The sequence below is a fragment of the Carcharodon carcharias genome, chromosome 6, assembly GCF_017639515.1.
Source record: "Carcharodon carcharias isolate sCarCar2 chromosome 6, sCarCar2.pri, whole genome shotgun sequence".
Classification (NCBI taxonomy): Eukaryota; Metazoa; Chordata; class Chondrichthyes; order Lamniformes; family Lamnidae; genus Carcharodon; species Carcharodon carcharias.
The window spans coordinates 98589401-98617160 of NC_054472.1; the positions used below are offsets into that span (position 1 = coordinate 98589401).

Here is a 27760-nt window from a genome sequence, read left to right on the forward strand (position 1 = left end):
ATTTATTGTATTTTGGCACTTTAATCTGCTTGCCCTCTCTAACCCTCTGTTCTATTAGTATAAGCCCCACTGTTCTGTTTACCTAATGTCCTAAGAATGTAAACCCTTCTTCTACAACAGCCCTGAAACTATGCATTGGGGCCGCCTTAAACCCCTTAACCCAAACAACATGTAACAAAGGCAGAAATATAGAGATTACCTTCCTTGAGCTGTTTTTTTTTCAATCTAGTTTTGAACTCCATAAATGTCCTCTGCAAGACCTCAAGTATATTTTTTATGTATTTCATTGGTTCCAGTGTAAACTACCATTTTTAGATGCTCCCACTCGATTTTCAGACTTTTTACGCCCTTTCCATTATTTCCTTCACTTTGACAGCAAGGGAAAACAGCATGCCTTTTTGGGTCAAGACTGTGAAAAAAATACATTTATTCCTTTGACAACAAAATCTCTTTATTCCTGCAATCCGATTCTTGTGGTCTATTTGTTTTTCACTCTCTGGTAGTGTCCACTGTGCTATTACATTGCTCAGGACCACCACACTCTGTTGCTGTCACTGCCTATCTCACACTAGCCCAATACTATTCACCTATCTAACAATTCAAGTTGCTCAGCCGACCCTGCACCTATGTGTTTTGCCTCCCTCTGCTGCCCCTGACAATGGTCATGTACTTCTCTTAAACACTGCACTTGTGTCCTGAACCTTCTATAGTTTTTGGAGCACGTGATCTGGAAGCCTTTCATCTCTTATGCTGTTACAGTGTATGGCTGGTTACTATTGAACACAGGTTTTTTTTTGCTTCAGAGTATTAATGGCAGATTTCTCTAACTCTCTTCCAACTAGCCCAGAATACCTGTAGTGTTCTTTGTTACTATGTCGAGTGCGATAAGCTAGCTCATCACAGTGCAAAGATTGAATCTCCATCTTCCTACTGTGTAGTTCAACATCACGTCAGATGATGCATTTATCCATTCAGCCAAAGGGGAACCTTGTTTACCTTTTAATAATATATATCCTGCATTTGTATAATGTGACATGAAGTGAAGTGCCATAGATGTGAAAAGTGATTAATACCAGGTTTTACTTTGTTAAATGCTTTAATGGAATAGCACACATTGCAAGGCTTTTGAAGTTGACCGACAAATCAATTTATGGAAGTTACTGTGACATTTGCATTAGGTATTCTCTGAAGAACGGAATATTGGTGCCACACCAGAGATTGCTTCATGGGATCATGCAATTCCAAAGGAAATCCTGGACAAGGCATCCACAAGTGAAGAAGTCTCTTCTGACAGCATAACGGTCTGGATTGATCCGCTTGATGCCACCCAGGAGTATACAGGTACAATATATATTAATGAATTTTGTGTGCCTGGGAATTAAAATCAATAATGTACACTAATAAAGTAGCATTTATTGATTAGAATTATTTACATTTCCCTTTAGTATTCTGGACCATATGTACGAAAATCATATGATTGAAGTGTTATTTAGGTTCTATGTTTATTTTCTTAACCAGTGAATTGCCTCTGACGTTACTCATGGTGAATCTTGATGATACATTCTGTTTATTCCCTTCTCTATTGTCCTCATGTTGTGTTTCTTTCAGGGCTTATTTCTCTTTGTGTGTGGGATTCTTACTCTTCCCCCTCCACCTGCCCTTCTGTCTGTTTTTCTTCCCTTCTGGTCTCTACCTATCTGCTTATATCATGTCACCCTTTGGTTGTCCTTCTGTCTTTTAAGATGGGAGAAATTGGGTTTGTGTTGGGGAAGGTAATATTTTGAAATGTAGGACATTAGGTGTGCTGTGATCTTGATAGTGTCATGAGCTGCTAAGTCATATTTCAGACTACAGATTGCTACTGTCAGGTGGGAAAATGGGCCTGGGGTGGATTTTCTGTCTGTATTTGGATCCTGCAAGAGGTGGGAAGAAATGGGCAAGTTAAGGTAGATCTGTAAATAAAAGGAACTAAAACTTTAAAGTAATAAACCAAAATTTGAAAACTTTAAAATTAAAATCAAATAATAAAGATAAAGCAATTAAAATAAAGTAATTTAAACACACATCTAAAACACATGCCTTGTAGTTAAGAAGCATATAACCTTTAGTTGTCAGTGGTACTAGCATTCAATAAAAACCAGTAAATTGTAGCATACATAGGAAGAAAGTAATTAAAGTAAATTAACTAAATAACATATACGTCAGAATGTTGGGAGCTTTCGGATACCAAGGCGATCCATGAAAAACACGTCTGCAGGAAGTGTAAGTGACTTGAAGATCCCGGATCAGGATTATTGATCTGGAAGCCGAAATGCAAACACTGAGCAGACAGTAGTGGAAGAGCCTCAGACTTTGCAATTGTCAAACAGGTTTGAGGTACTCACAACCCGTGTGCATGAAAGTGAAGTTTGCAAGGTGGGTGAGCTGGCTGGCTGTGGCACTGTGGTACAGGAAGCCGTTCAAGCTGAGGTGGGGGAGTAAAAAGGAATGTAGCGGAAGTAGGGGATAGTATAGTGAAGGGGTTGGCATTGTTCTCTGCAGCAAAGAGCAAGAGTCCAGACGACTTGCCTGCCCGGTCCCAGGGCTCAGGACATCTGCACAGGGCTGGAGAGGAAATTGCAGTGGGAGGGGGAGGAACCAGTTGTTGTGGTCCACATAGGCACCAATGACATAGGTAGAACTAGGAAAGAAGTTCTGTAAAGTCATTATGAGGAGCTGCATACCAAATTAAGAAGCAGAACCTCAAAGGTAATAATCTCTGGATTATTACCCAAACCGCATGCAAATTGGCATTGGGCAAATAAGGTTAGAGAAATGAATGTGTGGCTCAAAGACTGGTGTAGGAAAAGTGGGTTCTGGTTTGTGGGGCACTGGCATCAATACTGCGGAAACTGGGGGCTGAACCATTGGGATGGTTTACACCTGAACCATGCTGGGACAAGTGTCCTTGCAAATTGCATAATTAGGGAAGTAGAAAGGGCTGTGAACTCAACAAGAGGGGTGAGGGATCAAGCTTGGGTTGAGGTAGAAATTCAAGGTGTAGAGTCAAGACAGGAGAGCAGAATAGTAATATGAGAAATGAGGGCCAGAGAATGGCAGGAAGGGACAGGGAGAAAAATATCTAAGAATACATCGACCATCAAGACTAGATGTTACAAAGGTAACAAAAAGACAAAACTGAAGGCGCTCTATCTGAATGCACGTAGTATTCACAACAAAGTAAATGAATTGGCAGCATCGGCGGAGAAGAAAAGAGTTGACGTTTCGAGTCCTCATGACCCTTCGACAGAACTTGAGTTCGAGTCCAAGAAAGAGTTGAAATATAAGCTGGTTTAAGGTGTGTGTGTGGGGGGCGGAGAGATAGAGAGAGAGAGAGGTGGGGGGGGGTGTGGTTGTAGGGACAAACAAGCAGTGATAGAAGCAGATCATCAAAAGATGTCAACGACAATAGTACAATAGAACACATAGGTGTTAAAGTTAAAGTTGGTGATATTATCTAAACGAATGTGCTAATTAAGAATGGATGGTAGGGCACTCAAGGTATAGCTTTAGTGGGGTTTTTTTTATATAATGGAAATAGGTGGGAAAAGGAAAATCTTTATAATTTATTGGAAAAAAAAAGGAAGGGGGAAACAGAAAGGGGGTGGGGATGGGAGAGGGAGCTCACGACCTAAAGTTGTTGAATTCAATATTCAGTCCGGAAGGCTGTAAAGTCCCTAGTCGGAAGATGAGGTGTTGTTCCTCCAGTTTACGTTGGGCTTCACTGGAACAATGCAGCAAGCCAAGGACAGACATGTGGGCAAGAGAGCAGGGTGGAGTGTTAAAATGGCAAGCGACAGGGAGGTTTGGGTCATTCTTGCGGACAGACCAAACCTCCCTGTCGCTTGCCATTTTAACACTCCACCCTGCTCTCTTGCCCACATGTCTGTCCTTGGCTTGCTGCATTGTTCCAGTGAAGCCCAACGTAAACTGGAGGAACAACACCTCATCTTCCGACTAGGGACTTTACAGCCTTCCGGACTGAATATTGAATTCAACAACTTTAGGTCGTGAGCTCCCTCTCCCATCCCCACCCCCTTTCTGTTTCCCCCTTCCTTTTTTTTTTCCAATAAATTATAAAGATTTTCCTTTTCCCACCTATTTCCATTATATATAAAAAAAACCCCACTAAAGCTATACCTTGAGTGCCCTACCATCCATTCTTAATTAGAACATTCGTTTAGATAATATCACCAACTTTAACTTTAACACCTATGTGTCCTATTGTACTATTGTCGTTGACATCTTTTGATGATCTGCTTCTATCACTGCTTGTTTGTCCCTACAACCACACCCCCCCCCCCAACCTCTCTCTCTCTCTATCTCTCCGCCCCCACACACACCTTAAACCAGCTTATATTTCAACTCTTTCTTGGACTCGAACTCAAGTTCTGTCGAAGGGTCATGAGGACTCGAAACGTCAACTCTTTTCTTCTCCGCCGATGCTGCCAGACCTGCTGAGTTTTTCCAGGTAATTCTGTTTTTGTTTTGGATTTCCAGCATCCGCAGTTTTTTTGTTTTTATCTAAAGTAAATGAATTGATGGCCCACATTGAAGTAAATAAATATGATCTGATAGCAATTACGGAGATGTACCTGTAAGATGACAAAGATTGAGTCCTTAATATTGAAGGGTATATGACATTCAAGAAGAATAGGAAACTAGGTAAAGGTGGAGGGGTAGCACTGTTAATCAAAGAGGGCATTGGTACAGTAGTTAGAGATGACCTTGGTTCAGGAGATCAGGATGTAGAATCGGTTTGGGTGGAGGTGAGAAATAGTAGGGGGAAAATGTAATTAGTGGGAGTGATCTAGAGGCCCCCTAACAGCAGCCACAGTATAGGACAAAGTATTCAAGAGAAAATATTGTGTGCTTGTGATAAAGGGACAGCAATAATCATGGGTTATATGGACTTGGTATTGTGTAATGTGACAGGATTAATTAATGACCTCAGAGTAAAGGCATCCCAAGGTAGTAGCGACCACAATATGATTGAATTTTACATCCAGTTTGAAAGGGAGGAGAGCGGGTTTAAGACTAGTATCTTAAACTTAAATAAGAGCAGCTGTGTGAGGATAAAAGCTGAGCTGGCTGAAGTGAACTGGGAAACTAGGCTAGAGGATAGATCAATAGCGAAGCAGTGGCAGACATTTAAGGGGATATTTCAGAGTATTCAGAATAAGTACATTCCTACTATAAAGAAAAATTCTAAGGGGAGGACCTATTATTTGTGGTTAACTAAAGATGTTGGGGAAAGCATCAAACTTAAGGAAAAAGCATACATTTCCACAAAGATGAGTGGCAGGACTGATGATTGGACAGAATATAAAGAATGGCAGAGAATGACTAAAAGGCTAATCAGGAGAAAGAAATTAGAGTATAAGAGGAAGCTAGCTAGAAATGTAAAAATGGATAACAAGAGTTTCTATAGATATTTGAAAAGGAAAAGAGTAAGAAAAGTGAGTGTTGGTCCTCTAAAGAGTGACAGTGGGGAGTTAACAGTAGATAATAAGGAACAAATAAAAATTTTGCTTCTGTGTTTACTGTAGAGGATATAAAAAAACATTCCAGTAATAGCTGCAAATCAGGAGGTGAACAGGAGAAAGGAAGTTATCGACCATTGTAGCTGAGGACTTAGAGCTCAGGGCAAAAGGGAAGAGTCAGCATGGTTTCCCCAATTTATTGGAGTTTTTTTTGAAGAAGTAAACATTTCAGCAGTGGATAAATGGGAGCCTGTGGACATAGTGCACTTAGATTTCCAGAAGGCATTTGATAAGGTGCCAAATCAAAGATTATAATGGAAAATAAAAACGCATGGGTGTAGTGGATAACATATTTGCCTCTTTCTGATTGGTAGGATGTGACGAGTGGAGGCCCATAGGGGTCTGTACTGGGGCCTCAACTTTTTACATCAATGACTTGGATGAGAGGAGTGAAGACATGGTAGCTAAATTTGGAGATGAGACAAAGATAGGTAGGAAAGTATGTTGTGAAGAGGACATGGGGAGCTTGCAGGTGGATATAGCTAGGTTGAGTGAGTGGGCAAAGATCTGGCAAATGTAGTTTAATGTTGAAAAATGTGAAGTTGTTCACTTTGGCTGGAAGAACAAAAAAGCAGAGTATTACTTAAATGGAGAATGTCTGCATAATTCTGAGGTGCAGCGTGATCTAGGTGTTCTAGTACGAGTCACAGAAAGTTAGTATACAGATACAGCAAGTAATTAAGAAGGCTGATGGAATGCTGTCCTTTATTATGAGAGGGATTGAACATAAAAGTAAGGATGTTGTGCTTCAGTTATAAAGGGCATTGGTGAGACCACATCTCGCATAGTGTGTGCAGTGTTAGTCTTATTTATGGATGGATGTAAATCCATTGGAGGTGGTTCAAAGGAGGTTTACTAGATTGATAGCTGGAATGAGTGGGTTGTCTTATGAAGAAAGGTTGGACAGACTGGGCTTGTTTTCACTGGAGTTTAGTAGAGTGAAGGGTGATTTGTTTGAAGCATACAAGATCCTGAACGGCCTTGACAAGGTGGGCGTCAAAAGGGTGTTTCCTCTTGTGGGTGAGTCCAGAACTAGGGGCCACTGTTTTGAAATTAGGGGTCACCCTTTTAGGACACAGATGAGGAGAAATCTTTTCTGAGGGTTGTACGACTTTGGAATTCTCTCTCAGAAGGTGGTGGAGGGGGTGTGATTGAATAATTTTAAGGCAGAGGTAGATAGATTCTTCTTGGGCAAGGGAATCAAGGGTTATCAGAGTTAGATGGGCATGTGGAAATCGAAACACAAGATCATCAGCCATGATCTTATTGAAAGGCGGAGCAGGCTCAAGAGGCTGAATGGTCTACTCCTGTTCCTATTTCTTAAGTTATTATGTTTTTACAGTTGGTTACTATGCTAAGATAAGCAGCAACTTATTGATATATACCACTATAAAGATGATAGTGCTGTGGGTCCTTTGATGTTACAGTAGATGATCAGACGAACGGCCATGGAAATGCCAGGTGACCATTAGGAAACTTGAGCCTCCACACCATCTGGTGGCCAGGGTGTTCAGCTACAGACAACAGTTTGCATGTTTAAAAAAATTCCATTGTAAATTGTACAGATTTTACACTGTAATTTTTTTCCAGAAATTGTGACAGCAGGAGGTAAAGTTTGTGGACAGGTACTGGTTGTTTTATGCAAGATTCTTAATTATAGATCTCCCATGGGAGTTGGAGGACATGATATTTTAAAACTTTTACCAAGCTGAAAAGAATCTTTAAAAGAACAGTTCTCAAAATACTTTAAAACAGCGTGTCTCATTAAGCAGAATGAGGTTTTTAAACAAGAGTAGGGGATGTTGTTATGACCCCAGCTGATGTTACTATTGGGCAAGCGAGACCCCAAGTGAAATCTGGTTTGATAGTTCCTAACTTCTATTTTTTTTTGTTTAGCTATGTGGAGAGTGGCTACTGGAGTCACAGGAGTCAGCTGGTGGATATGTAACAAAAGAATAAAACATTTATTAAACAGGAAAAGATGACCTATATTACAATACTCCTTCACCCGCTACTATACCTTTTTATAGATATATATATAGATTTGTAAGGATAGCACAAGTTTAAAAAAAGCTATCTTATACTCTAATGTTCATAGTAAGCACACGGCCCATGTAAACCAATAGGTAACCTGCGGTCAGGCACAGCACGCTCTGGAGCCAAGTGACAGCTGCCACCCCAAACAGTTGCAATTGAACTCTCAACTCCCCCAGATGCTTGTCACACTGTGAGCCACTCAAACTCTGTCTTTCATATGTGAGTTTCCACTCTCCACTCTCAAAGAACTCGCTTTGGAATCTTCTTCCAAACTGCCGTTTTCTCTCAGACGCCTTCTAGAAGGGTCCATCTCCAGGGTTTCGAACTCTCCTTCCGATGTTCTTCTCCCCTGGATCGTCATGTGCATTTAAACTTCCTTTCCCACACTCTCTCTCATATGCTCAGCCGTGCCAACAGAACACCATTGTTTCACATGCCCATAGTAAAGAGTTACAGACCTTCAGCTGTCTCCTTGGATCTTCTGGCTTCTCACAAGTCTATTTTGCTTTAACTCTGCGCCTTGCAGCTTCTCCGTTTAAACTTGGAGCCTTTCGCTCTGCCCCTTATTTTTAACTTCACTTACCAGGACCTTTTCCAGGTGCCTGCCCTTCCTTTCACTAGAAGATCTTCTCGGGACCCCTCTTCTTCTGTTCTGTGGGGAAACCTGCTTCCTGAAGCTCCCTCCTGTCCAGCTTCTCCTGGCAGCTGGTTTCACCTTTAGTTTGGGACCTGCTATCTGTCTCTCTCCTGTACTGCTTCTGCTGGCAACTCCTTTCAACTTCAGAGCACACTGACCAACTGCGCTCGAGCTGCTTTCAGTTCTACGTGGGCTTCCTGTTGCTAAACGACAGCGCAGTTTTTTTTTCTACCTTGTTTGTTTTACCTTCCCTTCAAGAGTTGTAAAACCTAATTAAAATACAGACATCTCTTAAAGTGAAACAAAAACTTAAGTTTCCCCTGTTCTTAGCACACCAATGCAGAAACACATATTAAACTTCATTCCTAATGGCCCCAAATACAAATATAACTTAAGTTATCTCTAGTTCCTAACAAAGTAAATAGCATAGAATGGACTTGCAAAGAAGAGCACAGAAATCATTGGAGAATGGAGTTATTTAAAATGAAAGAAAGCTTAGGGGAAAGGAAGAAAAAACAGAATTAATGTTGAAGATTGTGCTCTGCCACTTAGTGCCTTGAACAGAATGTAAAATAAAGCATATTTTTGCCTGTGTTCTTGGCAGCTTGCTAAACTAGTCCAGTATTGGACCAAGATGTGCTGCTTGTAATTTGCTATCCCAGCTTGTCTATCATGTATTTAGTTCCTGCTGTAATCATGATCTTTTACTATGAAGCATTTGTCATCTTTACTGGTGAACAACCACTTAACTTCTGAAGCGTTCGAGGCAGAAGAGTGGTGCTTGGAGTCAGGAATTTTGTTTTTTAATTGGGATAATACTGAAATGTGGGGAAAATGATGACTGGAACTGAAGCAGGCACTTGAATGGAGGTGGGCTAGCCAGGAGAAGATTCTTTCAAATTCGACTGACTGATTGCTGTGTACTGTTTTCCTGTGATACTCTACCATCAGACTGAGGCCTGTCAAATCCTATTTGGCAGTCCTGTCCTTCCTATGATTGGTTTGTGACAATCTCATGCTCTCAGATGTCCCCTAAATTGCTTTTCGCTTGAGTGAGATTTTTCCCTCACTGGCCCATCTCACATTCAGCTCCTATGACATCCAATGAAGATCAAAGGATTTGAGGGATTTCCAAGGAGATGCAGATCTCCTTTCAGTCCACCATTATTTTGATTGGCCCTTTTTGGGCCTTTATTTATATTTTCTGTGGTGCTTTGGGCAGCAGTAGGGTTACCTAAGAGACCCTGGCCTCCTAGCCCAGCAATTAGATGAAAAAACTGAGCTCCCTTTCTAATTTAGGGAACTGACATTTTTATGTATCTTGCCTGCCTATAAGATGATCCAGTCCTGGTTTCAGAATTGCAAGGTTGGGTCCCTACAGTGGTAGCACCTGAAATGGTTAGAGGAGACATTCATTTTTATTGTGGTTATGCACTCCTGGAGAAATATGAGTAGTTTATGCTATCTGTCCATGTCTGCTACCAACATGAGGTGGGGTAGGTTCTTTTTATAGGGGAGCGCATTTGCAGGGATTGGCGAGGGTTTTAGAGAGGTGAGGGTGATGCGGTGTTGTGAAGAAAGGTTACAATTGTTCTTAGGTATTAGAAGCCTGACTTTGACCATGTGAAGGAGTGGGACTTGCTGATGTATGAAGGCCTAGTCGGTATGAGGGACATGCCCTCTGTTGAAAAGCAGTTAAGCTTGTTTCATGGCTGAACTCCATGATCTTTTGTTAAGCACTTGGGAAGGGAATCACATTTTAATTCAGCAAACATTTTTCAGAAGATGTCAGGGAGGGACATGGTGGGGTTAATTTCATAGAGTAGGATGTAATTGCATGCAGTAATGTTTTGTTTTTTTCTCTAGTCTCAACTCTGATTTGCTCTGATGCTTGCTAACTGAGATTTTATAGCTAAAGCTGAGAGAATGGGGCATGAGAAAGATCTGGAACTATTTTCTGGTTAAAGAAGAACACTGGAGACCTGGAGGCATTTGCATCTAGCAGACATGGGGCTCTAGTATAGAATTTTCATCATCTTCTGACTGCAACACTGAAGCCCATTCATCTAAATGTAATTCACAAGATTAACCACTCCACTCATTCAATGCCTTCTATGTCTAGTGAGAGTGCTGGGTAAGGGTGTTATGTTGCAGTTATAGTACTACAATACATGCTTTGAGCGTCTAATGTTGTCTCCTGAGAGGTAGCACTATATGAACCTTGTTTGGGTGTCGTGAGCTATGTCTGGGGTGCCACTTCCAGCTTGGTGACTTTGCCCTTGCTGGCATTTTATAGTCCATCCTGAACAGGGATAGAATCCAAGATGAGCAGATAATGTGGCCATTGTGTCTTTTGAGTATCACTATGGCAGCTGCAAGCACCTTAGGAAATTTTATTACACTAAAGGTGCTATATAAATTTAAGTTACTTTGTCTTGAAAGAAGAAGCTTGTTACTTCAATGTGATTAAATAATTTAACAAAGATGAGTGTCAACTAGAGAAATATAATACTGCTTGGCAGAGACTGGGGAGTCCAATGACTTTGTCATTTATGAGAGTTTTGGGCAGGAAAGCTAATGGTATGGTATTTCCTATTCAGTGAGATGTACAGTTAGGCTAAAATGCCTGTTAGTCTCAGCGAGTTCAGAGGTTCACATACCCTGTGCTTTTTACTTGTGTGCTTGTTTTTGCAGACGTATACTTGAGGTTTTCCTGGCTCATGATCCTGCTCATTCTAGTGAATACTGTTCTGTGTCAGAGGTATTCACCTGCTGCTGACTAGGCTGTTTAGCTGCTTTCTGGTTGACTGTTTTCTACGATGGGCCTGGAGTTGTTTTCTTTTGCACTAGACCTTTCAGAGTTGGCTGTGCTACTTGGCAGAGAAGAAAGCAATAATATATGCAGTGGGAAAGATGCACAGCTTTATTTAGTCATTCTTGAGATATGGGCATTGCTGAGTAGGCCAGCATTTATTGCCCATCCCTAATTGCCCTTGAGGTGGTGGTAAGCTGTTGCCTTCTTGAACTGCTGCAGTCCATGTGGTGTAGGTACACCCACAGTACTGTTAGGAAGGGAGTTCCAGGATTTTGACCCAGTGACACTGATGGAACAGTGATATATTTCCAAGTCAGGATAGTGTGCAGCTTGGAGAAGAACTTGCAGGTGGTGGTGTTCCCATGCATCTGCTGCCCTTGACCTTCTAGGTGGTAGAGGTGACGAGTTTGGAAGATGCTGTCGTAGGAGCTTTGGTGAGTTGCTATAGTATTTCTTATAGATGGTACACACTGCTGTCACTGTGGAGGAGGGAGTGAATGTTGAAGATGGCGGATGGGATGCCAGTTAAGCAGGCTACTTTGTCCTGGATAGCGTCAAGCTTCTTGAGTGTTGTTGGAGTTGCACTCATCCAGGCAAGTGGCAAGTATTCCACCGCACCCTAGACTTGCGCCTTGTATATGACAGACAGGCTTTGGGGAGTCAGGAGGTGAGCTACTCACTGCAGAATTCCCAGCATCTGACCTTTTTGTAGCCACAGTATTTATATAGCTAGTCCAGTTCAGTTTCTGGTCCATGGCAACCCCCAGGATGTTGATAGTGGAGAGTTCAGCGATGGTAACACCATTAAATGTTAAGGGGAGATAGTTGGATTCTCTCTTGTTGGAGATGGTCATTGCCTGCCACTTGTGTGGCGTGAATGTTACTTGCCACTTATCAGCCTGAGCCTGAATGTTCTCCAGGACATGGACTGCTTTAGTTTCTGAGTCGTCACGAATGGCACTGAGCATTGTGCAATCATCAGTGAACATCCCCACTTCTGACCTTATGGAGGGAGGGTCACTGATGAAGCAGTTGAAGATGTTTGGGCCTAGTACGCTACCCAGAGGAACTCCTGCATTATGTCCTGGAACTAAGATGATTGACCCCCCAAAAACCTCATCCATCTTCCTTGGTGCTGGATATGACTCCAGCCAGCAGAGAATCTTTCCCCTGATTCCCATTGACTCCAGTTTTGCTAGGTCTCTTTGATGCCACACTCAGTCAAATGCTGCCTTGATGCCAAGGGCAATCACTCTCACCTCACCTGTGGAGTTCAGTTCTTTTGTCCATGAATGAAAAGTGATTCAATCTGAAAAAAGGTATTTTAGAACGGACTATCCTTTGGAAATAATCACACCTACCTCAAGCAAAGAGCTGCTAAATAGGGACCATTGTCAGCTATGACTATGCAAAAGGCAAAAGCTAGGGCGTTCGCACTAGGGCATAATGCTCATTTGGACAGCCGGTGTTGACACAATGGGCCGAATGGCCTCCTGTGCCGTTAAAATTCTGAGATTCTCTGATTCTCCAGGTGTTCAACAGGTGTAGATGTTACATTGACCTGAAATTCCTGTGAATGACGAGGGCGTAAGTATCAGTTATGCTCAACAGGAGTGGGGTCAGATGAGATCAGGAAATAGGCCAGTTCTTGACTCTGCTACATTTTAACCAAAGCTTGAAAATTTGGTCAGAGTATGCATGAGCAGATCTTTCCTGGAAAATTCCTTTCTCTATATCCTAAGTACTCCAGCAGAAATCAGTGGAGACATAGTGTAAGTCCCTCTGAACCTTTTTAAATGTCCCAATCCTAACTCCAGTAAGACAATTCACCCTGGAGAAGACTGATTGCCTTCTCTAGTTACAGTGGCTCCAATATGGGATAGACAGTATATTAAAACAAACCTTAGGACCTGTGGAGAATTCTGCTTTGGATCACCCTTCATTGTTGATCCCTTGCAAGCTCAGGCAATGTAAATAATCCAGTTCCTGGAGTTTGGAATGGAATCTCCAGCCTTGTGCAAGGGTTCCTCTTTGCTGCACTTATATCAATAGAGTGGAATCCCAAGATTTTAAAGGCAGCCGTCCTTTAATGTTTATGGTTGTTTTTTTCTAGGCAGCTCATATCATCTATTGAAAATCTGGGGTTGGAGGATACATTTAGATCTCCCTTCATCAGTGTGGCCTTCATTGTGTGAATGGGAGGAATGGTGTTGTGGGGCAGTTAACATTGTGGGCATAAACATTGAAAATTATAATCAGTTCTCCCATTATTCCTCCTTTATCAGTATGAAGTTGACATTTTCACCTGAGGTGCTCATTTCCAGGGTGAATGGGAAAACAGGTTGCTTGTTAATCTGTACGGTCTATATCACCATTTTGTGAGGGGGAGGTGAGTTGAGTCTCCCACAGAAATACAACATTTTGGGCCAGTGAGCAGGTGTTCATCTGAGGGAGGAAGTGAGAGTTGCTATGGCAGGTCCTTGCTGCAGAAAATCCTTTTGGTAAAATGTGGTCAGTTCATCACAATAACTAATCAGTAATAACATTAAGATTGATTCAAGCATCCATTTGGTTCCTGGTTACATAGTTCTGGTATTTGAATATTGTAATTTGACTTTCACCAGAATAATCAAATTAATGTGTTCTATATAACTGATCTTGGTACATATCTTTCCTGGTCTTCTTCCAGCTCTCTTCAGCTTTCAAAATGGTTGATCACATCATTCTTTTACATTACCTGTTCCCTGTTTGACTTTGACAGTATTACCCTGCAATGCTTGCACCTCTGCCTGCTCCAAAACAGCAAGCACACTGCCTGTAATAATACGTTTCCCCCTTCAAAGTCATCTCCACCATTTATCAAGGCTTATCATTGATTACTTACTACTTGATATGCAAATACTACTCGATATGCAGATACATCTTAGTGATACCATCTGTAAACATGAGTCCAGCACTGACATGCTGAAAACAATGATAAAGACAGACATTGAAATTAATTATTTGCACCAATAATATGCAGAAACCATATCAGGCATTGAAATAGTTCTGATGCACCTTTGCATCTAATCATGTTATGTGTCATATGAACGTACATACCAACAAATAGTAGGCCAGTCGACCCCTTGAGCGTGCTCCGCCATTTAATAATGATTGATCTGATAGTAACCTCAAATCTGCATCCCGCCTACCCCTGATAACCTATCACCCCTTTGCTTACTGAGAATCTATCCACCTCTGTCTTAAAAAAATTCAAAGTCTCTGCTTCCACTGCCTTTTCAGGAAGAGAGTTCCAAACATTCACAGCCCTCTGAGAGAGAAATTTTTGCCTTATCTCCGTTTTAAATGGGCGACCCCTTATTTTTAAAGTGACCCCAGTTCTAGATTCCGACGAGAGTAAACATCTTCTCCACAGTCACCCTGTCACGTCCCCTCAGGGTCTTATATGTCTCAATCAAGTCACCTCTTACTCTTAACTCTAGCAGATACAAGCCTAGCCTGTCCAACTTTTCATCATAAGATAACCAAGCCCATTCCAGGTATGAGCCTGGTAAACCTTCTCTGAACTGCTTCCAATGTATTTACGTCCTTCCTTAAATAAGGTAACCAATACTGTATAAAGTCCTCCAGATGTGGTCTCACTAGTGCTCTGTGTAACTGCAACTTCACCTCCCTACTTTTGTATTCAATTCCCCTTGCAATAAATGATAACATTCTATTTGCTTTCCTAATTACTTGCTGTACCTGCACACTAGCCTTTTGCGATTCATGCACTAAGACATCCAGATCCCTCTGCATCTCACAGCTCTGCAATCTCTCACCATTTAGATAATACACCTTTTATTCTTCCTGCCAAAATGGACAGTTTCACATTTTCCCACATTTTTACCCCATTTGTCAGATCTTTGCCAACTCACTTAACCTATCTATATCTATTTGTAGCCTCCTTATGTCCGCTTCACAAATTACTTTTCTACCTATCTTTGTGTCATCAGTAAATTTGGCAACCATCCCATCCATCCCTTCAAGTCATTTATAGAAATTGTAAACAGTTGAGGTCCCAGCACTGATCCCTGCTGAGCCTGATTCTGAATTGCGTTTAGGTGCTCTGGTAATGAGGGAATTTCTTAGGAGAACTGGTTCAAGTACTGTGTTAGGTTATCCTTAAGGCTTTCCATGACCTGAATAGTAGCCGCTCCTCTCTTGTATATTTCAACCAGTTCCACCTTCCGCACCCTTGCCGGCACCTGCGGACACACTGATTGTGGATGGAGCACATCCGGTTGCTCCCATACTGGATCTTTTGCTGCCGTGTGGTAATAAAATATCTCCCATTCCCTATATACGCAACATGGGTCGGTTCTTTTGCAGCCCATATAGTCTCCGTTGTACAATTTGCTGCTGCTTTAAATCCGCACCTTGCTTCTTCCATCTCATATATTGGATGTGCGCATACTACTGCTGTGGCTTCTATGCCAGACCCTTCCAATGTGGTGCTAACTACATTCCCTTCTGTCTACTGCATATGGCGGAATGTCATGGTACCTAATATAATAATCCCACTGTATCACCCGAATATTTTCTATTCTATGTAATGTTCTGCCGGGTGTTGACATAGATATAACAGGTATCACTAAGACCATGCCTATTAGCGTATTATTATTCACTATATGTTCAACATTCATTCTATATACATGTGTTGAATCTCTGAGCTGGCAACCAGTCAAGTCATGATCCTTTTGTCGTGAAAGATTAAATAAATGTTCATTAGTTACCCATAAAGGAACTACCCCTCCATTAATCTGTCTTAAATTCTCTCAGGCTTGTTCCAGTGCCCAGGATCCATATGTGCTGCAAACATCATTTCTGCTTGCTTCATCTGAAATATTTTTCCCTATCCCGATCAGCTTATTGATGGTCACCTCATGACCTTCAAGCAGGGTAGCTAGCTTTCCTGAACAGCCCCCACCAACTGCCTGTGCATGTCATATCCCTGACACTTCCTCGCCCGATCTAAAGCAAGCCCTTGCTACAATTCAAAATCACTTGTTCTTCTACTGTTACATCGAGCATTCCATGCTGTGTGCCACATTCGGCCCTGTCTGTGCTGTACCAAAGTCTCTCCTGCAGTGCAGGCTGAGCTGTGATTAACCCCAACCTTGTTGCCAGTACTGCCATGCCCACGAACGCCGACATCGTAATTAACATTCTGTGAACTTGAGCAGATTACCCGCCCTAGTTGAGATTAGTTCTGTGGATAGAATCAGTTAATAAAATGCTTCAGTTGTGACCAGTGCTTCCAGCACCCCTTTCCCCTAAAGTCCACGCATGCGCATGTATCACTGGTCATGATTACCTCATACGGTCCCACCCACTTGGGTGCCAACCCAGGTTTTTCGGGAGCAGCTTTAACCATCACCTCCCCTATGCCAGGCACTTCAGCTTGTTCTGACCTAACTTCCACGTCTAAGTCCCGTGTGATCTGCTGATAGTTAGCCTCCTGCCTTAGCCTGCGAAGCTGCCTGCACAGCTCCCGAACAAATTGCTTCAATCTCTCCCTCATCGGTCCCACTTCCTCACTGCCAGTTATGACATCCCTTGGTAATCTCATCGCTCTTCCCGTCATCAACTCCTATGGAGTTAATCCCGTTATTCTGTTAGGTGTTGCCTGAAGTCCCATCAGAATACTGGGTAACAAATCTGCCCAGTCCCTTCCTGTATCCTGGATGGCCTTTGCCAATGCTCGCTTCAGGATACTGTTCATTTGTTCAGCCATGCCTGAGCTCTGTGGGTGATAGGGGACATGGAACTTCTGTTTGATTCCCAGCCACCTATATATTTCTTTGAGTATGCGCCCCATAAAATGCGTACCATGATCTGAATCCATCTGTAAGGGTATTCCCCAGCATGGAATTACTTCCTCTAACATATCCGGGCCACAGTTGTGGCTGAATGGCCCTGCGTGGGAAAAGCCTCTACCCATCTCGTGAATTGATCGATAATAACCAGGCAGCAGTTTTTCCCTCGGCTCGGTGGGAGGGGTCCTGTAAAGTATATTTGTATCTGTTCCCAGGGACCCCTCGGCCGAGGTTGGTGCGACATACAAATTTTGATGGGCCTACCCGGATTATGTTGTACGCATATTAATCACTGCTAGCCATATTTGGCTACACCTCTTCCCATTCCTCACCACCACCAGCACCTGCCTATCCGTCCTAACGTAGCTTCCCTTCCATGGTGAGAGTTCCCATGGTATATCTACATAAGACTCTGTTGGATACACTGGGGTGCTACTACCTTCCCTTCCTCCCGCCAAACTCCATCTGTGCCTTCAATTGCACCCTGCTCCTCCCACTGTCCTTTCTCCTCTTTCTAAGTATCTCAGTGCAAATCCACTATGTTCACATTACTGCCATCAGATACTCTGGGCTGGTGGCTGCTGCCTTTTTAGCCGCTTCTTCTGCATGTTGGTTGCCCAACTCGATGGGGTCCACTACCTTCTGATGGGCTTTGACTTTTATTACGGCTGCCTCTAATAGTAGGGTTGCGGCTTCTATCAGGTCTCTGTCTATCGCTTCGTGCTGCACTTGATTTCCTCCCGATGTGACATTAACCTTGCGGCTCCAGGCAACCATATGATCATGTGCTACCCCAAAGGCGTACCTGCTGTTTATATAAATATCTGTTCTTTTTGCTATATGCAGAGCTTCTTTCAATCCCACTAACTCCGCTACTTGAGCTGATAAGTTACCTGTCAACTTTCCCCTGCCCAAGATCCATCCTTCTCCATCCATCACAGCTCATCCAGTACATGGGATCCCATCCACATACATACAGGAACTATCTGCAAACAGGGACAGGTCTGCATCTTCTAACTCATTTTCCCTCAGTGCTTTCGGATTCTCCTCATCTATCTTCTGGGAACAATCATGTTCAAGTTCAATAACATGTTCCTTCCCTTCTAACAGTAAACCCCCCTGCTGGGTTAGTTCCTAAATCGTGAACTATTACAACCAATTTATCTCTCAGGAGTAACATAGCTTCCCAAGCTGCTTGTCTATTTTCCAAGACTGTTCTCAATTTTCCTGTGTTGTGTAATTCCACTATAATGTGTTTTGTGTGCAGTACCAGGTCCCCAGTCATTACCGTAGGTTCACAGGCTTTCATGGCCCAAGATGCACAGTCAGTTGCTGCTACGCACCAAGGCATCCCACCAGCTACAGGTGACTGTTTTGTTGAAAAATACCCCACGGGTCTCATCCGATCCCCCTGCTCTTGGGTCAGCACCGCACTGCAAAACCCTCCCTCATTATGGTATAGAGATGAACCACTTCGCCCATGCAGGGCAACCCTAGGGCTGGTGCTTGGGTGAGCGCCCGCTTCAGCGCAGTATAAGCTACTTCTTGTTTCCCACCCTATTCTGTGCAATCCTGCGATGCTTTCCCCCTTTTGATTAATTCCTGTATGGGTGCAGCAAGCTTCGCGAAATCCTCCACAAAGGCCCTACAGTAATTAGACAGTCCCAAGATTTGCCTAACCCCTCGCACTCTACGGGTCTTGGCATTCTTTCTATAGCTTCCTTCTGGCTATGGGGAATCTCTCGTTCCCCTTGTGATTTCATATAACCCAAGTACTGCACCACCTGCTTTCCCAGCTGGGCTTTCTTTACACTTACTTTAAATCCGGCTGCTTCTAATAACTTTTAGATATGTAACAGCGCCCCCATGTGTCTCTTAGCCATTTTTGAGGCAATTAAAAGATGATACATATTGGATCACTACACTGCCCTCATCCAGCTCTGCATGGTTCATCGCATCGCACATTACCTAATGAAAAATGGCTGGACTATTGTGGAAACCTCGCGGCAAGCGGGTCCAGGCGCACTGTCGGTGTCCTATCGTGAAAGCAAATTAATTCTGGGATTCTCATCCAACGGTATAGCCCAAAATCCATTTGCAGCATCTAGGACCAAAAAGATTGCGTTGCCCAATCCTAAGTTGTTGAATTTGGTGGCAGGACCCACTACTATTGGGTGTTCCCTAGGTTTCACTTCATTTAAAGCTGTATAGTCAATTGTCAGTCGATACGACTCATCCGGTTTCTAAACAGGCCAAATGGGGGAGTTGGTGGTGGATTGTCCTCCTAACTATCCCGTTCTGCTCTAAACTCTGTATGATATCCCACACTGCATTCTGTGCTTCCAATTTAAAGGGGTATTGTTTCCTTGCAGGGTGTTCTAGCCATGGGATATGTGTGGGGGTTATGTTAACCCTACCGCAATCATGTTTATGTTGTGCCCAGACTCTGGCCACTTGCCAACACAGGATGCCCCATTGCCCACGTTGCTTCCATTGATCTGGGTCTAACTCCGCCACTGCAAGCCACACTGTACAGAAGAATCGGTGTTCGATTCTTTTTAAGTGGACCTTAGTATTAATCCATCTACACGATTGTAAATACAAGGTAACAATAACCATCACCCACTTCTTTTCCTTATCCTTCTTCTGCTCTACCAACCATTGTTTTTGCTTTTTGGGGGTTCCCTGTGGATTCCACCCATACTTCTGCACTTTCTTGATTAATTTTGACTGTTGTTCTGCTACGAACCTTGTGTTGGAGTCCGCCACTCCCCAGCTGAGTTCCATAGCACTTTCTTGTTTTCCTGACAGCATTCTATTCTTCTATTCCATCTGTCTCTGCGTAGTTAGTTCGCGTGGCTCTGACATCTCAGTTACTTGCAGTCTACTTGTTTTCCCCAGGGGTCTGGCCCCTGCACGGCTTCAACTATGGTTCTATTTCAAACTGTAGCCTGCCAGCGCAGCTCCACCTCCTCTCTTGGTAGTGGTCCGGTCTCCCTGCGCGGCTTCGGCACCGCTAGCCCGCTACCGTGGCTCCGCCTCCTGTCCTGAGTCGTCTCCCAATTCTTTTGATACTCAACCGGACCGTTCTCGGGTAGGCTTACTGCACTAACCACGGGTGATAAATAAAGTACACTCACCCACTTTGCAGAGCCATCCCGAGGATCCGATCCGAGTATCCTGCCGAATACGCCAATTTTTGTGGTATTTTTGACAAACAAACCACAGGAGGCCCACGTACAGGTACGATCATTTATTTGAGCAATTGCAAGGAGAGAATCACCTCAAAGCAGCTTGAGGTAGCACTCGACCAAATTACAAGTATACAGCTTATTTATACATCACTGATCACATACAAGAACATTGTTCAGATTCCAATCTTGTCAGCATATAGGTTTACATTAAACAGATATCTTTGGTTTCAGGTACATACACTCCCCCTTCACCCGGCAGAGCCTTCTCCCCCTATCAAAGCTTGGACTATCTGTCCTTTCCTTACCTGTTGAAGAGCACACTTAATCTATCTTGTTTTCATCCCCCATCTCCAGTCTGGCTCCCAAGGCCTTTCTGATGATTGCAGGCCCTAAGGGTGTGCAAGCTTCATCTGATAACCCTTAACTGTTAATGTACTTGATGGCACTGGCTGCCTGGAGATTCTAAGTAATTCCCTTTCAATAAATTTTTACTGTATTCCCCCTAACAATACTGTCTTTAACTTTTCTAGTTAATCGCAAATGGTGTGTCAGTCCCTTGGAATTTTTCTTACTCTTTGGAATCTATCTATGTGTATTCTGAAATATCACCTTAAATGTTTGCCACTGCGTCTCTATTGACCCATCCCTTAACCTAATTTGCCAATTCACTTTAGCCAGCTCTGCTTTCATGCCCTCATAATCGCCTTTATTTACATTTAAAAACATTGTCTGAGACCCACTCCTCTCTCCCTCAAACTGAATGTAAAATTCGAGCATATTATGGTCGCTGCTACCTAGGGGCGCCTTCACTATGCGACCATTAATTAATTGCACAATATTTGGTCTACTATAGCCTGTTCTCTGGTTAGCCGCAGAACATGCTGTTCCAAGAAACTATTCTGGGAACGTTCTATGAACTCCTCACCAAGGCTACATTTGCCCACCTGAATTTTCCAGTCTATATGTGGATTATTATCTCAGACTTAATTATGTGGGAATTAATTATCTACCAGTTTACAATGCAATGCACACCACTAGCAAAATCAAAACTAAAATAGTATGCCAGATGTGGAAAGAAGGTAGGAACCACTAATTTCTACATATTACTGTATAATGAATAACACTGTATCCAGTATACGTTAAAAGTATAATTTCTGAAATTGGACTTCTTTTTAAAACATCACAGCAGCTTTTGTTCTGCAGAATGTCAGAGCAAAATACTGCAGATGCTGGAAATCTGAAATAAAAACAAAAGACGCTGGAAATACTCAGTAGCTCAGCCAATATCTGTGGAGAGAGAAATAGAGTTAACATTTCAGGTCAATTTTGCTAACGTTTTGGGTTCCAGTGCCTGACAGAAACAGTACATCTATCACCGGCTTTACAGCAGTTCATAATCAAGTGGAATCCTGATGCAAACATCCACCTTGCTAAATTCATTAACTAGACATTCAGTCTACTTGAATAAGTAAGACACTACCACTGCTTTCAATGTTATAACAATCCAAGTAAAATTCTTATAGGACTGAGAAAACCAAGTATGAATTTGTCTGTAAGGCTCAGAAAGAAACTTGGTTGCTTTACACAGAAAATATTTATGTAGGTATGAGCTCCCGTTCTCATGAAACTCAATTGAACTTCGTCAGATTTTTGTGGAATCCTGTGCTGCATTTCTAAACTGTGAAATGGCTTTTTTTTGAGACCTAATATTGAACATTTCCAGTGTTGTCTTTAAAAGGAAGTGGAAAATTAACATGCAATTTCTGGCAACTGTAGAACAAATTGGAATTCAAAATGAAATGCATTGTGCGGCACTAAAGAAAAATCTAGGGAAAATTATCTTCTTTTTTTGTCTTTGTGCAGAAAAACTTTTACACTATGTCACCACTATGGTGTGTGTTGCTGTGAATGGAAAACCAGTGATTGGAGTAATCCATAAGCCATTTGCTGATTTTACAGGTATGGAAAGCATTTATATCTGAAAAATCATTCTGTACTCAATTTACTGTATGCTTTTTTCAATTTTTCCATTTTTATTTTTCCCTATTGTATTTTTAAAAGTGTAGGTACAATTACTGGATTATAAACATAGTCAGAACTCTGGACTCTGGGTAAATTAAAGATTTTAAACATTCCAGCAACTTAGTAAAATGTCCAGGAAGTGGGCATATAGCATACATGCACATATAAAAGTCGAATTTTTGAGACCTGATTTTTAGGCCAAAGGTCATGGGGTCTGCTTTTACACAAATAATTTTTGAGGGATCTACATGGGTGCTTGATTTGGGCCTAAAAAAAACAGTCACAATTAAATAAAGTGAACACCAACAACACTGAAGAATTCATATTAATTCTCATTTATTTATTTTGTATCATTGCAAACTGTATACATTTCATCCAACACAACAAAACATGTACCATGATGAATTATCTACAACATCCTTCAAGTCATTGATCACCATCTGAATCACCAAACAATTCGTCCCTACAGCTGGTTATATAATATTATATGGATCTTCCTAGTCTTCAAAATCATCATCATTGGTACTACCGCTAACTTTGGCATCACCGTTCCACAAGTAATTGTCCTCTGTAGCATTGAATGCACGTGGTATTCCACAGTCTATAAATGATTTTTTGACAATATTGGGATCAAGTTTATTTCATGCATCTATGATCCATTGATACAATGTTGGTACTGAGGGTGCTTGCATATTTCCACCCGTTAGTTAACGTTTTTTCCACGTTCCAACATCCAATTGTTCCAAACCTTTTGGATACTGTCCTTCAAAAGTTTATTTATAAGACTGCCAGGAATTAATGCCATGTTGTTGTTCGTTGATCTTGCATCACGGACCACATCATCGGCAAGGTGGGATTGAACATATCCCAGGTGAGCAAACTTTTTTTTTGTTTAGTCCTCCTGGTCTCAAATTTCAAATTCCTTTGATTTCTTCCAAACATCTCCATCCATCCCATCTTTCTCATGAGTGTGGACAACAATGCCTTTCTGGAATTTCTTTGTGCTTGAATATGACCATCAGCTTTAATTTTGTGCTATCCACCATATTTTAATTATTTTCTTGGAAACATTAAACACTCATTGCTGCAAATTATTTAGTCTTCTCAGCGATTTCTACAGCTTTCATTTCAAATTGAGCTGCGTGATTGTCAGTCTTTCTCAAAGGCATAGCGATAGATCATGTGGTACACCTTAGTCTTGTTGATTGGCTGAGAGATTGCTACTAGTATTGGCAGAGGGAAAATCTAAAGGCTCCCGCATATACTTTAAATTACCAGTAGGAGTAAATTGATAATGCAGTTTGATCCCTGAAAAGCTAGCTTTGACTTTTACACAAGGCATATGAAAAATCAGTTTTTTAAGGCAAAAAGTAATGGAGTCAACTTTTACACAAGTGTATGCAGTGTGTACAATTTCTGAATATTAAGAATACATTATTTTACAAAATAAATTATGGAATTTCCTGCTTGTCTTAATGTTAACTCTTTCTTTGTCTGACAGCCTGGGGAATGGTACATGGAGGATCAAATGTGAGCATGCGTAAATCATACAATGAGAAGAAACCAAAAATTATAATTTCCCGGTCACATACAGGCACAGCAAAAGCATTTGCCCAAAAGGCATTTGGAAATGATAGTGACATTAAAGAAGCTGGAGGGGCTGGTAAGATTGGTTGAAAAATAAGAATCATTTTTAGTCTTTTTTCAGTTTATTGTAATTCATTAAAAGCTTTTGGTACTTAAATTATTACTAAAAATTTCTCTTGTATTAATTCAAGAGAAGACCAGTGATAATTAATTTAGTGAAAAGTTAGTAATGCAAACAACAGGAGATGAGTGATTTTGTTCTTGTAGTTGCATTGCCCAAAGAGCGAGAGAGAGAGAATGTACAAATCCTTTGTTGGCGTTACAAATCTGATTAGACATGTTGATATCAAACACATGTTGTTAGCTGACAGTCCGGTATGAGCACTACGGCCTAGACCTTCCAGTCAGCTGCCTGCAAAGTTTTCTCTGACTCCATAATACTACCTGTTTTCAGCCATAGATTGTGATCTTAGCTGAAGCAGAAATCGATCAGCGCAGGCTCTCTAAATAAGTCCAGTGAGTACAGGAGAGTTGGAGCAAGGAGACAGCACCTGCCCCCTTATCACGATAATAGCTGCCTTATTCAGGTAAGTTTTAAAAGATTTTCAGTAACTGTGAGCGGATGAGGTGGAGGACGATCAGGTCTGGCCGCAGGGTGGTGGGGATGGGGGTGGGTGGATAGTTGGGCCTGGTTGAGGGGGAGTCGGCTGTGGTGCTCAATTGAGTTACCTTGGCTGACCGCCGAGTTAGACAAGGTATTAAACTATCCAACGTTTCCAAGATAAATATACAGGTAAGTCCCGCACATCTGGCCCAAGCATCCACCCTAAGCTCAGGGTGGGAAATATCCGTGGAGGGTACTGGGAAACAGGAAGTCAGCACGTTAGAAGTTTAAGCTTCCTGGGTAATTCACATGTGTAGCTAGCATTAGCACTTCCGCAGGGTCCCGACGTGCATCTTCCAACGTACATTTCATCTCTGACAATCCAGAGATTGGAAGGTTTAGGCCTACATTTCATGTGCATTACTGCTTGAGCACTCAACATCCTATTCATTTTACTTGCTTTGAGAGGGTTACTGGTGGCTTTTCAATAGCATTTTGTGTAATGCTAATTAATTGTAACGTAAAAGCAGTGCAAATGCTGATATAGCTAAGATCAAGCATACTGGGCAAATGTTCAAAACCTTCGCCTGAAAAAAATGGAGCAAACTCTTAGTCATTGAGAACTGTGTCCTTTTTATTACATCTTGAACTTGAGTTCATATAAAGTTTTAACAAAATTTTGTTTTTTTTAGGTTATAAAGTGCTGTCTTTGCTAAATATACCTGATGATAAGCAGCCTGACCATGCTGATGTGTACCTTCATGTAACTAATATCAAGAAGTGGGATATCTGCGCTGGCAATGCCCTTTTGGAAGCACTTGGTGGTCAAATGACTACTCTCGAAGGAAGATCTATTGATTATACTGATACTGAGCTGAATGAAGATGGAATTGTTGCCAGTATTGGTGTCTCCCACAAGATGTTGCTTGAAAAGTTGCCAAACTTGAAATCTATTAAAACCCAGTAGAGTTTCCTAACTAATTGTTGCAATGTAAAAGCAAAAAAGTGTTCATAATTGTCATGAATTAACTTTTATCCTGGTTTTCTTTTGGATCATTATGCTGATTTATGTGTGTGAAGGCAAGATTAGGTGTGGATGGCTATGTAGAGCAACAAACTAGATATTAGTAGGACCGATCCTGACTTTAAGAATTGCAGGTTTGGGCTGATGAAGAACATTATTTGTTTTGTATGAACTTAGCCAAATTTAATGTATTAATGTGAATGTTTACAAAATGTTTAAGTTAATAACTTATGGTTGCAGAATTATAGAACCTATAGTTCCACGTCCATTACATTCAGCTGATGTTTAAGCTACTGTTTCAGAACTAGATTTTTTCCCCCCTTCTAACTCAGAGGATGACTGTTAAGATGAAAACTGATTTCTTTTTTAAATGACTTCTTTACAAAAACTGGAATTGAAATGAACCACATAGAGAAATTGTTTCTTTTCTTATGGCCTAGGACACATGCCCCATAACTTGTTGTAAATGAGTAAAGGCTCACTAAGGCTTTTCTGTTGCTGAGCTATTCCACAACATATTTTTTCTTTTTAATTTTTAAATTCTAGCATAAAATCATGAATATTCACACTGAAATTGATTATTTATTACAGCACTAGTGTTTTATTTAAAATGTTATTGAACATTTAGCAAGTTCTAATTAGGCAATAATGAATGAAGAGATATGTGAGCACCTTGGATAGGATAATCTTAGCAAACTCGGGATTTCTGCTATGCCCTCATTTCCTGAAGGCACTGATGTTTTGTGATTGATTACAGATGAGCTGACAGCCCTCAGTACATTAGACAAATGTTAGTCTTTGTGAGTGAGCCTTGATAGTTTGTGACAGGCTATTAACGCTTTTAGCAGCCACCTCTGAGTAGTGATCAGGCATGGGAATCCTCCCTGAACTTTAAAACCAGCTATAGAACTTTTATTATTGCCCCAACGAAATCAGTCAACTCAGCACATACTGGGGATTGAATCTTGTACCTCGTACCTCGTGCTACATACCATTTCAGGTGGTGTATTAACCCAGTAGGCCATCAAGGGCACTCATCAGGGATTATTTTAAGTCAAGATTTAAAAACCTAGTCGTATGGTCATTTTTTATATATTTTTTAAAAAAGTCCAATATAGATGTGACTTGCAGTTCAAGCACAATTTTTTGACTTTGAATAATTGTTGAAAGTAAACATTGAAGGAACAACTGCAATAACGGGCACAAAGCTGGAAGAATCGAAATTTGGATCAAACGGTTCTGATTGTGTGTACTGGGAATTTTGCAGATCTGTAACAACTGAGCAGAACATTACTATTGTTCTTTTAATTGTGTAGCCTTCAACTAAATGCAGCAAATCTTGTTTATTGACTTTCTTTTTGCTTTGTTTGTATTCTTTATTTGTGTTCCTGTCTGTATGCTATTTGTTTTCAGACAAAGCCACACAATTATTCACTGGTCTAGTTCTTCTATGTAGATTGAGGTATTTGTGGTATTAAGAATAATGCTTTCATTTTGTGTGCTATTGCTAAAAATATAACAAGTGACCTCGCTATTTTTTAAAGATCTCTTGCATAAAATATTGGTTTTCATTTGTTCTTAGAGTTCCAACTTTGTGTTCTTGCACAGCTTAAGAACTCAAGTAGAAAGTGCTTCAGTTTGCAGCTCTTCTATCTGCAATGGTTGCATTGTGTCATATTAATTTTTATCAATAACTTAAGTTCTCTACATTTTGAAAATAATGTTTCTTGTTCAGGTCATATAATAGACATGAATACTTTTGGTTTTGAGTATGCCATTGATAAAAATTTATATCTTAGCCTTTTGAATGACTCCAAACTCATTGTGGGATAACCAGACCAACAGGTTCCAGGTTTGTCTACTAAATGACCTAATTTCAGACAAACCAATGGTTTGAGCTTCCAGTTAGCCTTAGTGCCCCTGTGTTAGGGAAAGGGCATGGAGCTAGGAATTCACATGCCTTGTTTTTTAGGTGCAGGGGATGCAATTCATGACCTACCTGCTACCATTAAAATCAAAATACGTATTAAGCAATTTAGTGTACCCACCTCATTTCTATGATTGTGGTGTAGGCCTCGCTGCTGCTTTGCTCCTTCAGCTGATCTCAAATCTATCATACAGGTGTTTGCTGATCATGTGCTCCAGGCAGTCTGCTTTTCTTAAAGGCTCATTCTGATTCAAGGAACACTTTACACCTGAAGTCATGCTGACTCAACATCATTTCTGAACATTTCAAGATAACACATCAGGCACAGGAGAGGCACCTGAGTTCAGTAATGCCATGCTGGAGCCTCTAGTCGCTACCACAGCATCCAGGAGGCAATGTAGTGTTTCCACGGGGTGGAAGGAAGCCCTCAAGGCGCACAGCCAGAGGAGGGAATGGGAGCACATCGCCTGTGA

General features: G+C 41.5%; 1 protein-coding gene across 1 annotated transcript in view; it reads left to right on the forward strand.

The window, feature by feature from the left end:
- bpnt2 (3'(2'), 5'-bisphosphate nucleotidase 2) overlaps positions 1 to 27164 on the forward strand; it is a 39911-nt gene extending 12747 nt beyond the window's left edge. Inside the window, exons 2-5 of the mRNA XM_041190465.1 lie at positions 1179 to 1341; positions 21987 to 22082; positions 23647 to 23808; positions 25029 to 27164. Coding sequence (XP_041046399.1) covers positions 1179 to 1341; positions 21987 to 22082; positions 23647 to 23808; positions 25029 to 25303 — 696 coding nt within the window. The 3' untranslated portion in view covers positions 25304 to 27164. The remainder of the gene's footprint in view (positions 1 to 1178; positions 1342 to 21986; positions 22083 to 23646; positions 23809 to 25028) is intronic.
- Positions 27165 to 27760: the final 596 nt, after the last annotated feature.